The sequence below is a fragment of the Barbus barbus genome, assembly GCF_936440315.1.
Source record: "Barbus barbus genome assembly, chromosome: 35".
Taxonomy (NCBI): Eukaryota; Metazoa; Chordata; class Actinopteri; order Cypriniformes; family Cyprinidae; genus Barbus; species Barbus barbus.
Genome location: NC_136763.1, coordinates 8,944,013 through 8,958,153, shown reverse-complemented (window position 1 = coordinate 8,958,153; position 14,141 = coordinate 8,944,013). Strand labels below are relative to the sequence as shown.

Here is a 14,141-nt window from a genome sequence, read left to right as displayed (position 1 = left end):
GACAAGGGGTCCATTAAACATGAATTGTCATGATTTTTATTATGTATTAGTAAATGTCGAAGTTGTACGTACGTAAGTGATCATTCACCCACAAATTCGATCATCATTTATTCACCACCCTTTTGTTATTACAAACCTGTATGACTTTCTTCTTTCATTTTGAATATCATCTTTTGTAGTCCACAGAAATAGAAAGGCATACAGGTTTGGTTTCATTTTTGTTTATCTATGTAAGTGATTATTTCTGATTATTGTATAGTACACATATAGCAGAACGTCCCTTGCACTGAGGTACCAATGCATTGTCTGATGAAATATTAACTAACAGGAGAAAGGTCGGCATGCATCACTGCATAGATATAATTCTGGGTAAAGCATTGTTAAAGAAAGAAAATTGAAGTGATGTATATGAGTGAGTTGGGGAGTGAACATTAGTGGAGAAGACAAAAACAACAAAAGCGAACACATCCACTTGCTCATACTTACACTTGGAGATGCTGCAGAGAGTTAAACAGATCAACGTTTAATAATGAGAGCTGGGCTAATATGCATGGCTGCTATGAATTATTTAGGTTTATGAATCATTGAGTATTGAATCATTTTCTGGACAGAACTCGAGACCTGCTCAGCCTTAAAACTCAAGTGCAGATTACCGGACACTAGGGATGAACGATATTGGATTTTGCCGATATCCAATATGCCGATATTTTTCATCTATTTTTGGTTGATATCGATGCCTATACCGATATATTTCCTTTTGTTTGGAAAAAGTCTCTCCTGTGCAGAAATTATAAGAAAATCATTTTTAATTTTGGTTAGTTTTTAACAAAAACTTATTTATTAGAATTAAATAAAAATAATTTTAATAATAATAAGTTATAATAATAAATAATACGTTTTTTTGACAGTACATTGAAGCTTTGAAAATAACTACAGTATAAATAAACGATCAATTGCTGCATTTTTTCCCCCCTGAAAGATGCAGTGTTAACCCTAACATTTTATTTTAGGATTTAACATTTGTAGATGGTCTAAAACAAAAGAGTTAAAATCTTTTAAAGCTCAAGATTTGTTTAAAAAATAAAACATATTACACATTAATGAATAAATCAGTGTATATATACAATTATTTAATTTACAAGTGTCATGTTTGTGATTTTTTTTTTATTTTTTATTTAAGCTATAGCTTCTGACCATTAAATCAAAACATACTCATTATTTTATTACATCAATTACTGCTTCTGATTTAATCAGAAACACAGTCTAAATGTTATTTGTATAGGCTATTTTACGTTTAATTTAATTAGAAGTAGGCCAACAGCGCCCCCTAAAGATTAACTTTTCTTACGGAACAGGCATTAGGACCCGGGGGAGGCCGCTGTCGCTGCACGTGCTATTACTGTTTACTCTATCACACACTGAACGCCTCATTCTGTAGGTGCTTTCACAGATTAAATGCAGTGATCCAAAAGAGTGAATCGAATCATCATTCAGACAAAACTTTGCTTCAAGAATGAGCCACACTGCTGACGTGATCTAATTACTAGCACACCCTGAGCACATGTGAGTTAATGTATTCCTCTTATAGGCAAGACCTATGGGCATAATTTTTCGTATTGGGCCGATGCCGATATTTACATTTAAAGCCATTAACGGCCGATTCCAATATCAGTCCGATAATATCGTGCATCCCTACCGGACACAGGTATATGCAGTAGACACACAAACATATATACAGTTAAAAAAAAAAAAAAAAAAAATTAGGCCACTAGTCAAATGTTTGACTGAGCATGAACATTCTGCAAAAGATAATAAATTTTTTTTTTATTTAATTTTATGATTATTTTACACAAGTATGTGTGTGTGTGTGTGTGTATAATACGTAATACGTGTGAATAATTATAATACATGTATATAATATATTTAACATAATATTTAATATGCTGTATTATAAAATAAAAATACATATATATTATACACATATTCTATTAATTCATTTAACAAATTAATATTTACTACATTTACTTTTATTTTAAAGACAGAGGGGATTTGATTAATTTTATTTAGTAAAACAACAGATGTAATGCTTATATTAATTAAAATAAATAATATTTAAACACTGTTTGTTTTGCACATTTTTTGGGGACGTTTCATGACTTTATACAGCCACTATAAAAGTAGATGATTATGTTAAAAGTATTTGCAAATATAGCTAAAAAATATAAATATTTCTTTGTAGATGATACTTGGTTTGAAATTGTATTTTCTAATGCAACGCCACTGTATTTGCCTTAAACCCAGATCTTCTTGTCAGTGCATCAGAGCGAAGTTTGGGTAAAACTATTTCTCCAAGACTTTATAAGAGCAACTTGTTCCTGGGATTATAATGACAGCATCTATTGCCACAAGTGTAGTCTTGTCATATCCGATTCCTTTGATTGACACCTCCAAGCTGGGGCATTTGTTCTTGCTGTGGGTGAGCGAGGTACTTTCTAATGTTTTGCAGTCACAGAGCAATAGAGTGAGTTCTTGAGCATATTCTAACCTCTTGAGACCGCATGTAAAGGGGCTACACACACCTCCTGCTGCCATACACTGAGATAAGCTGAGGATGAATCTATTGCACTAGCCTGGTTTAAATATAGTAGCCCCCCACCGTCTCCGCATACGCACTCTTTATTGCTCAGAGACTCATGTGTTCTTGGCAGGTGGTGGTTTTCTACGCATTCTCATGTGTTCTACATGCTGTTTGACTTATTTCAGTCATTTTGAAATGCCATAGGTATGAAAATGCTTGTGAAACGTGATATAAATAATAAGTGGCTCAGCATACTGTATCATTCCAACTGTTTCTATCTGATTATTGATAGAATACCTTGTGTTTCTTTGTATTTGTATGGGAAAATTTGCTAGAAATTTCTGTAACACTTTATTTTATATTGTCCGTTACACATTTTACATGTACTTACTGTAGTAGTAATAGTAAATTATGCATAATTACATGCAGTCAATCCTAAATAAAACCCTGTTCTTAACCCTAACCATTTATTTAAGTTATAGTTATCCAAGATGTAGATGAGTTTGATTCTTCATCGGAGAAGATTTGGAGAAATTTAGCATTACATCACTTGTTCTGCAGTAAATGGGTGCCGTCAGAATGAGAGTTCAAACAGCTGATAAAATCATTACAGTAATTCACAAGAGTTACGTTCCCTTTTTGTCTATGGGTGATGAGGGAGTAGCATATACCATTAAAGGTGCACGAAAACGTAAGTGAGAGAGAGTGTTGGCTCTATCTGCAATCCCAGCACTCACACACAAGGAACCTCTTCAAGATTTTATTTACAAAGTAGTGTATTTAGTACAGCAGTTAAGAATAAGGTAAACAATACAGATAATTCAAAAAGAAAAGATAATGAGACACTTATAGCTTCGGGAGGGGGTTAAGGCCAAAATAACAAACAAAAAGAGAAAACTACCTGGGAATAAGGGATTCTAACTTACCTATCAAACAAAAAGTCAAATAAACAACATGTCTCTTCCTTAACTTCCTTACTATCCCAACAAAATAGATGTTGGTAAAAAAAAAAAAGTGGCACCCAACTCCTTACTGCGTCTGCAGGCAAAAGAAATAATGGGCAACTACGCACAGTCACTACAGCCGGTGCAAAAGGCTTTCTTGAAGAATCACTAAGGATCAGAGCACACAACATTCAACAAGTACAACATTCACTTTTCAAATGCGCACAAATTCAGTCCATCAGTTAACGTCTTGTGAAGTAAAAAGCTGTGAAGTGAAGAGTCCATAATATATAATAATGCTTCCTTCAGTGAAAAAGTCCTGTGAAAAAATTCCCTGTTGTCCTCTCACTGAACTGAAAACTGGACTGTTTTCACTTGTAAATGTTGCATGATCTATGCATATTTCTCTCATGATTCAGACAAGATGTCTTTTTTACTGGGGAAAGCACTGTAATGGTAAAGAACTTGCATTTTAGCTGAAAGCAATGCTCTGAAGTTACAAATGTCTTAATGACGACTGGAGTTCTGTGTATTACTGTGATGTTTGGACTCTCATTCTGACGGCACCCATTAACTTCAGAGGATCCATTGATGAACAAGTTATGTAATGCTAAATTTCTCCAAATCGATGAACAAACAAACTCATCAGTTTGGATTGCGTGAAGATCAGTAAATTTTCAGCAAATATTTTTTTTTTTTTTAGTGAACTAGTCCCATAAGAACATGTTGTTAATTAATATTACACACAAACTACCCCGCCGCTTTGTTTTATAACAGTAGAGGGTTGACTTTCCTATTGGATCCAGAACTCACCGCTTGCTTGTGGTGGATGTAAGGGTTGCTTCACGCTATGCGCAGTCAAAACACCATCTGGTAACCCTGAATATTCCTGAAGGGCCAGAGCTTAGCGAGCAGGTGGTTAGAGAGTTATGTCTTTCCATTCTAAACGAATGCACACATATTTACATTCCCGTCTTTCTTTTCCCATACATTCTGATCCATTTCCTCTGTTTCTTGCTGTACTTGAGGCTAGATGGGTGTTGAGAGAGAGGAAGTGGAATGATGAAATGAATAAGGAGAGGAGTAGGTAGGGGAGAGAGAGCAAAAATCAAGCCAGAGGGAGAGAGAGAGAATGCGGGGGAGCACTGGGTGCTTCCTGCAGGGTTGCCGTGTGAACGCGGTCTGAATGACAATGGTGCACATCAGGGCCCCAGCACGACTCAGTCTCACAGCTCAGCCAGAAACACAGGAACACAAAGCATGCTGTTACATATACACACACATGCTGCACAGAATGCACACAAGATATATAAAACACAGATTTTTTTAGGATGCCTTATTCGTCACATCTGAACTGGTTATGATGCAAATATCAAAAACTGTACCGTACAAGAACAAAGAGCTCAGAAATTAATTCTAAAATGTTTTTGCTGAAGGCTAGCAGTGAATAGTCACCTATGTGCAGTGTGTGCTGCAATGGTGATTTTTTTTTTTTTCTCTCTTTCTTTCTCTCTTTCTCTCTCCTCTGTGCTGTGTGTTACAAAACCTTTTGTCAAATTGTCTCCCCAAGCGAATGCATTAGGTCTTAATTAACCATGTCTCTCAACGCGGAGGCTCATCATCTTTGTTGCATTACACCAGGCACTCCGGCAGATACGCTACAGACTGCGCATCCACGCCCCTTACCGACACTCACGCTCGCCCACTACTAGGACAACCACTCCACCTCCTCAGCAGGAATCCTCCCCTTTTATTGCATTATTATGGGCGGCTTGACACGAAAGCTCCCAGAACAAGTGCACTGACTAATCATGCTGTACCTGCACTGCTTTATTTCTGATACGGAGTTCATCTTTTGATTTCAGGACCACGGATAGCGCAGAGTCAGTGCAGGGGGGTGTTGCCGTTTCAGCACCATGGACAGCTCAGTTGATGTTCACTGCAAATATTGCGATTGCTTTCAAACAGAACATACTCAAATTCAGTTCACAGCCCTTTAGTATACCACCAGCTGTCTTCAGATGGAATTCAGACACGTTTTCTCAGCAAGTTTAGCTGGAGAGTAAACCCAGGGAATTAGCAACCAAAGGCATTTCAGAGGCTGGTGCCAGGTGGACAGATGGGCATGATATGAGCAGAGTGTTTTTAGGGCACACATTCTCTCCTGAGTGTCTTTTCAGGCTGACAAACTGTCTGTTCAGAGAGAGAGGATCACGTAAAAACATGTTATTGGTTAATTGTACTGTTAGTTATCTTATCATATATGATAAAATTCATAATGAATTTTAAAAGACATAATTTTACTTATTAACTTTGTAAAAAAAGAAAAATAAAAAAGCAGAATTTACCCATGAAAATGTGACAATTATGTATTTATTACATTTATAATATGTAAAAAGTAAATTAAAGGGCCATAGCCTGTAAACCATCATGTTTGTTTAAGTTTTATTTTATTAGTAATATACACTACAGTTCAAAAGTTTGGGGTTGGTAGTTTTTTAATGACTTTGAAGACTTAAGGCTGTTTAATTCATGAATAAAACAGTAAAAACAGCAATATTGTCACACATTACTACAATTTACAATAAATTTTATTTTAATCTATTTTAAAATGTAATTTATTCTTATTCCTATTCTTACTCAAGTCTTCAGTGTCACATGATCCTTCAAGAATCACTCTAATAGCTGATTTGCTGCTCATGAAAACATTTGAAAGTATTTGTTGAAAACAGTTCTGCTGCATATTTTTGTTAAAACCATGATACAGTTTTTCAGGATTAGATAGTTTCCATAATTAAAGTTTATAGTTAGCAATATATAAGTTATTTATTTGAAATATTTATGTGACAATGCAATAAATAAATAAAGATAAAAGAAAATAAATAAAAAAATCTCACTGATGCCAAACCTTTGAAAGTGGTGTACAATGGGGTGATTTATGGTGCATTCATAATACAATACTTTTTTTATAACATTAGTCTAGTGTGTTTCCTGCATGCGTTTTGTTACAGGTGCTGGGATGTGGATCAAATGGATTCCATTATACCACTTTTTTATCTATGCATTTATATATTTTAACTGCTCCAAAAGATTTGTGTATTAGTATTAAATTACTTATTGACCTACAGAAAAATATAGTCACTAGAATTCTACTCCTTAATGTTCTAATGTATGTTCTAGTAACCACAGTTCATTTTTTACCTTAAATGTAACAGTTTTTAGTGTATCATAGCGATTAATTATAGTAACATTTTATATTTGTAACCAGGGCACTGTAAAGTCCCCACAAATCCATACTTGGTCAACAAGTACACATTCCCTCTTCCGGCAAGGTGTATGACTCAGACACAATACGTATTGAGAGATATGAATCCATCTATCGTCTTTGGAAAAAATCTCGTCTCACACAGTTTGCGAGAAGAAGCAAAATGGCACGCAGTGCTCGTTTGAGTCTTGTCTTGGCCATAAGGAGGAGTGAGCTGGAGGATAAGCGAATCGCTACGGGGACGCGCGTCATGTGCTGCAAGGCTTGAGCACGAGCGTTAAATTGATCAGATGCTCTAAACCCGCCAGCTGATCTGAGGAGGGTCGCGCTCGAGACCCCGCGTCTCCGTTTCGTTTTCTCCGACAAAAATTCAACTTTTAAAGCCGAAATAACCGTTCGTCGTCCACTGAGGCGACAGAAAAAAACCCCGAAGAGGAGCATTTTGGGGTACTTCAGGCTATGGGTGCCTCTTGGTTCCTCTCGGTTACCACAGAAGATGCGAGTTCGAGCTTCAATCCACGCGCACCGGCGCCTCTCCAAAATTGATGATGCTCCTTTCAACAACCACCGTCGGATTTTTCGCGTCTTGGATTTGTCTACGAGTCCTGGAGTATAGATGATAATAGTTTTTAGTGAGGAATTGAGGGAGAAACTGCGAGAGATCATCATTATATCTTGACATGGTGTTTTTTGTTTTCCCAGCGCGCTCTCACGCCCACCCTATTGGACCGATATGGCTGCAAAAAAGCAAATAAACTTAAATTACTAAAATCAACAAATGTCACCGAGGTGTGGATTTTTTGCGGAAGCCCAGTCGTCTGCATTTGCGAGAGTAATTCGAGAGTTTGGCGGAGGGGAGGCTAAATATTACCACAGTAGCTTATACCAAACATTGCGGATACCACAGAAATAAATTAATTATTTAAAGGTTTTCACCATTTTTTCTATTCTATATCTGTCTTGTGGATGTGAGAAAAAAACGAGAATGCAACTCCTGAGAAAGACACGTTAACCTGATGCAGTCGATGCCAATTTACATTTAATGTATTAACGCAATTATGCTAAAAGGATCTGTATGTACACCTTGCAAATGGCAAGACGACCCACACCGAGCTGTTGAGATGGGAAATACTTCTTAAAATGTGGATCCCACCCTCCTGAGGAAGATAATACGACGACATTTTATCTGTTTATGTTTCACTATTTGTTTGACTATTTGTTGAGCTGACTGCACAATTGAAAAGGACTCCATCCATCTATCCATCCATCAATCTCGTTATCTGAGTCCCTTTTGGCGCTGACACACTCTTACACACATTCCCCCGTCCACTGATCTTGTTTGGTGCTTTATGATGGACATTTCTTAGCCATGAAGATCAGATCTGAATGTTTGTGTGCTCTGTGCTGAGGCGGATGGGGTGTAATGTGGTGTTGTCACCCTGAGACATCACCCCCTTCTCGGCTGCTTCGTAACGATTGGCGTTTGGTGTCTACAGAATGGCTCGGTTCGGAGACGAAGTGCCGGCCAGGTATGGTGGCGGGGGCTCTGGTCAAGGGGGACCCGGCCGTGGCGGCAGCAGGCAGGGCGGCCCGCCAGGGGCCCAAAGGATGTACAAGCAATCGATGGCCCAGAGAGCCCGGACCATGGCCCTTTACAACCCGATCCCGGTCCGACAGAACTGCCTGACGGTCAACCGCTCTCTGTTTCTCTTCAGTGAAGACAACGTAGTGAGAAAATACGCCAAAAAGATCACCGAATGGCCATATCCTTTACTAAATCCACATGCGAGGGGCCCTGGGAACAGGTACAGATCTGTAATATGTTATATGCTGGTGATGGGTCTTTCAGTGGCCCCTGCTTCCTCATTCTTTCTATAAAGTAAGTTGTTAATTATGCATTTAAATTATTATGAATAATCACAAGACATGTTAAGATTGTTATTCAAAAGCTATTTAGTTGTTTATCATTAGTTTTAGTTTAGTCACGGCACCAGCTTTCTCTATGGGACGGGCTTTACAAAAAATTACAAAAAGTACTATACCTCCTCAAAATAAAGCATCTATAGTTCAGTGAAGAACATACATGGATCCTTTCAAATGCACAAAAGGTTCTTTATATTGTAAAAGGTGCTTTAGATTATTAAAAACTTCTTTACATACTTCTTTTAAGAACTGTTCACTGAAAGGTTCTTTGTGGAAATGGAAATAGTTCCTCTATAGGATCGCTGAGAAAGCCCTCTTTTGGAACCTTTATTTTTTAAAATATTACCCTTTGATTTAGATTTTCAGACAAATACCATTCAAATACCATGGTATTCTTTAAAATACCTTAAAGTTTCATGTAAATACCAAGATAAATGAATCATTCAGTATAATGGTGAATATCAAAGTGCAGTGGTGCTAACATTTAAGACAATTATGAATCAGGGTGCATGCTGGTGTGGGCTTAACTTCTTTTTGGATGAGCCAGCACTGTTCAGAAAAAGCTAATGTAGACATTTGATTTTTTTTTCCATTACTGCTGATCTATAGATGTTCTTCTAAATAATTAGAGAATTCCTATAATATTAAAGTAATTGTACCCCCCTTGAATCAGGGCCTGATGTGCATATGTTTTCTCATATCCATGTGTAAGCATGTGTTATGTGTATAGGCCTCTGTTCAGAGGCCTGAGGTTGCGTGGGTGTGCGTGGTTTCCCCGCTGGTTGGGATTGGTGGAGTGCGCGAGTGACTGTTTGAGTGCTTGTGTGAGTGTAGAGGGGGGCTGCTGATGTCAGCATATGAGCTTTAGTCGAGCCTTGCAATGTGGAGCAAAAGCAAAGCAAGAGGAACAGGGAGAGAGATGAATGGTGGAGGCCTGGAGAAAGTGTTTGAACCCAAAACTCAATGCTTTTTAATACTGGTTATTCAGTCAGATTTGAACTGATGGTCCAGAACACATGAAAATGCACAGTAGCGAATTACGAAAGATGGTAGTGTGCTTAAAAAAGCATATGTAGTTTGAAGACAGTAAGAAACTACACTTTCAAGTGATGTAATGTAAATGTAAATTATGCAGAACACAAATGTTTGGACTCCACTGACTTTCATTGTATGGAAAAAAATTAGGCATATCGTGATATAAGATTTTGGTCATATCGCCCACCCCTAATAGATACATATATTATATATACACACACACACACATATACACACACACACACACACACACACACACACACATATATATATATATATATATATATACATTCGATAACGATATACATCACAAAATATTATTTTTTTTCTTTTAAAAAGATTTTTATGATATTAAAATCTTTGATACCATAGAAATTTCATAATCCTTGTCACCAATGTCAATATAAAAGAAAAAAAAATGAACTCAAGCTCACTGAAGATTAATAAACAGTGATGATATAGGCCTAAGGAAAATAAACTAATTGCAAGCAATAGGACAAAAAACTATGATAAAAATAAATGCTACATACTTCACTGTCAGATAGATAGAATTAAAACGTGTATTAAGTATAGATTCTGTACATATATATATATATATATATATATATATATATATATATATATATATGTATATATGTATAAATAAATATATCATTATTATTATTTTTTCATTTCTTATTAAAGTTACAAAAGTGATTTAGTCAAGAGCAGTGAGAGATTTTTCTATCACTGTTGTTTGATTAATATGAATGGCAGACAGGACAAATATTGTACAGCTTCCCCTTTAAGACCGAAGTCCGGATTCAATATACTGTTTTCTTTTTCAGCTGTTTACTCTCTCTTAAGACCTAAATCACGGTGCTTATGAAGATACTTGCATAGATGGGGATTCTGACGCATATAAGTGTGTTTATGTAATTGTTCAAAGCCCCCCCCCAAAAAAAGCGCACTCCTCTCACACGGAAACAGAAACAGAGCACACATACATCTCTGTTATTTGTGTTTCAACGGCTTAAAATCGGTTGTTTTAAAACTGCGGCGCCATTGCTTAAAAACGCGTGTCCATGCTACAGATGTAGTCCCTCGTTTAGGAGCGAGCTCCTCGTTTTGTCCTGAGCTCGGAGCCCTCTCCCTGGACAGCACGCCAAATGCGCATAACCTTTACTCAGTTTATTATATGTGAACTCGTGAAAGGAGTATAGTTTAAAGGCTTGCGCACTCAACTGTTTGTGAAATGGAGCTTTTTGCTCGTGTATCCTACCTCTCTCATTCGGTACAAATCCAAATATTCCATAATATTTCCATAGTTGCGATGTAACGTATCTGAATGCTAAACTATTATTTATTATGTAAATTATAGGCTTTGTACTTCAGTTGCGTTCCACCGGTGACACAGAGGCGGGTGCGCTGATGTTTGTATTTTATTTTGATAAAGTACCAACTTTAGCAATCCTGGAACTGATGTGTTTTGTGTGTGTGTGTGTGTGTGTTTGTGTGTGTGTGACGCGATCACTTCAACTGTTTCATTATACCAGCAGAATCAACTTTAAACACTTATCGTCTTAATAATGCATCACTGTATAAAGGTCTGCTTATATTTGTGTACACTCACAATGAAAACAAAACTTTGTGGTTTTATAAAATAAAGAAAACAAATAGGATGTTGCTTTCTGCCATGTGAGTTTCCTTTCTGTGAACAAATTAAAAATTAACAAAAATGAACTGAAACTCAGAATATATAGGCTGTTAAGTGTCGCACTATTTTTTCCCCTTGTTTATCTGTTAACTAAATCAAATATATTTCAATAATTTATTCCTATATGTACTGCAGATTATATATATAATGTAATATAATATTTAGTATTACCACTGTACTACTCTCTGTTCAAAATAAATGAAAAGAAACCGAGCATAGTAGATTTATTGTTTTTTTCCTTTTGTTCCGAAATCGTATCGAACCGTGACCCCCGAACCGAGATACGTACTGAACCGTGACATCTGTGTACCGTGCCACCCCTAGTATACATACAGTGCCGTGAAAAGGTTTTTGCGATTTCTGGTAGCCAATGTTGATACTTGAAATCACCAAAACAAACACGCCCCTACCCCAAAAGGGTCTTGCCCCTATTTTGATAGTTCCGCCCCACACATATGTAGCCTACGCAACCCAGGCAACAATTAGTTCAACTATAGAAGTCATTATAATCAGTGATGCTGTCTACACTGGATGCAGCGCGACGCAACAAATCTCAAACAGAAATGATTTTCAATGGTCGCTTTATCGCGTCCAGTGTAGACAGACTTTAGCTGCTGCGGCGCGCCGCGACCGGTGTAGACACGGTGTTACTCACCTGTAGAGAAGAAACAAAGCAACCACGGCGTCCGATCGCAGGCCTTCCACTCCTTGAGTTCTCTCCAGCGCTGGTAAGCTGATCCGATATTTACATGGGTCCTACATCTTGCCTTAACCTTCCGCAGACGTTTTCCTCTTTTGTTTTTATCCGGCATCTCTATTTTTCTGTCGCTCGGCTAATGTACGTCCTGTGCTCTGAACGCTCTCTCCTCCACATCATGAGTAGACATGCCCCTTACTGCTGATTGGCTAGAAGTTGGTTTTGGTACTTGGCCCCAACTCAGTTTTCTAACGCGTTTTTGAAAAATTACATACCCACCTTTAAAACATTCAGACCATCAAACAAATTTTAATATTACACAAAGATAATGCAAGTAAAAACAAAATGCGGTTTTTAAATGATGATTTAATTTATTAAAGGAAAAAAGCTGTCCAAACCTACCTGGCCCTACGGGAAAATGTAATTGCCCCCTTCTGTTAAATAATGAAAGAACTGTGATTAAACACATTATTTTAGAAAGCTGAGTTAAATTTCACTAGCCACACCCAAGCCTGATTACTGCCAGACCTGTTGAATTAAGAAATCACTTAATTGTTTACACTGATAAAGAGTTAGATTCTCATGCTAAGCATGGACAAAGTTTCAAAAATCAATTTGGACGTATAACAGAGTATTTCTGTGCCAAAAATTTTACTTTTTAATTTTACAATTTCAGAGAGAATTTTTTTCAATCGTGACTCTTGATGACGTAAACAAGGGTGGAACTCCTTATATGGACATTTCTCCCGGAAGAATGTGCCCGTGCACGCATCGACCAGAGCGAGAGTAAGAGCACGCCCATCAACGCGCTTCATTAGGCTGCACTGCACAGGACTCGCTCAGGAAGAATGTCTCTACACGGTAATAAAAAATGTTTCAAAAAGTTGTTTCAACTTAAAATAATTTGTTACCCCCGCTGACTTAAAATGTTTTGCTTGTCAACTTGATACTTTAAGATACTCAATGTTAATTTAAGGGACAACTGGAATATTTTAGTTGAATAAACTAAAAATTTTAAGTCAACGGGGTAAAAAATTATTTTAAGATGAAACAAACAAAAAAAAAGTGATGTTGACTTAACTTAAAAAAATTGAGGAAACCCGTTGCCTTAAAATTATTAAGTAATTAATAATAAAAATGAATAAATTAAGTGAATTGTCAATTGTCACTTAACTTTTTTTTTTATTATTATTTACTTAATAATTTTAAGGCAACGGGTTTCCTCAATTTTTTTTAAGTGTAAAATGTGTGAGGGAAAGAAAACCTTGTTCAGCTTCCTGAAGAAACCAGCGTTATGTAAAAAGTGGATGCGGTTTGTTTTTCCGGGGCAGCAACGGAGTTTCTCGAGTGTGTTTGATGACTAACGTTTTATAAAGAAGGCCCAGTTCGACGCTGGATTTGCACATTGTTTGATACTGAAAGGTGGAGCGGTCTCAGCTATAAAAGATCCCGGTCATGATTCAGAACTGCAGACGGTAAGTGAAACGGCATCAAATGTCTCTGTTTTGTTGGCGATCGGCACTCAAGTGCTCTTCACTCTTTAGCTCTGCTCACGGCGCACCTCCAGGAGATCTGCTTTTTTCGTAGAGAATCGTAAAACTGTATCTTTCTTTTATATATATGATAAAACTAAAGAATATTTGGAGATATGAAGGATGCAGTACTACTCTATAGGTACTCAAGATTAACATTGGGTGATTGGGTGAAACTGTGTGTTATGCCCCCTTTAAATAGAACCAGTCTGACAAAGTAAAGCATGCTTAAAGAGCAACGCATCATGCCACGATCTAAAGAAATTCAAGAACAGATGAGAAACAAAATAGTTCACATGTATCAATCTGGATAGGGTTATAAAGCCATTTCTAAGGCTTTGGGTCTCCAGCGAACCACGGTCAGAGCCATTATTAAGTTGAACTTTTTGGAAGGTGCATGTCCCGTTACATCTGGCGTAAAACCAACACAGCATTTCATAAAAAGAACATCATACCAACAGTCAAACATGG

At 37.1% G+C, this 14,141-nt stretch overlaps 1 protein-coding gene across 1 annotated transcript in view; it reads left to right on the top strand.

The window, feature by feature from the left end:
* Nucleotides 1-14,141, top strand: part of LOC306854831 (voltage-dependent P/Q-type calcium channel subunit alpha-1A-like) — a gene marked incomplete at its 3' end in the record, with an annotated part of 144,837 nt that overhangs the window by 24,915 nt on the left and 105,781 nt on the right. Inside the window, exon 3 of the mRNA XM_079393076.1 lies at nucleotides 8,284-8,552. Within this exon, the coding sequence (XP_079249202.1) occupies nucleotides 8,284-8,552 (269 nt within the window). The remainder of the gene's footprint in view (nucleotides 1-8,283; nucleotides 8,553-14,141) is intronic.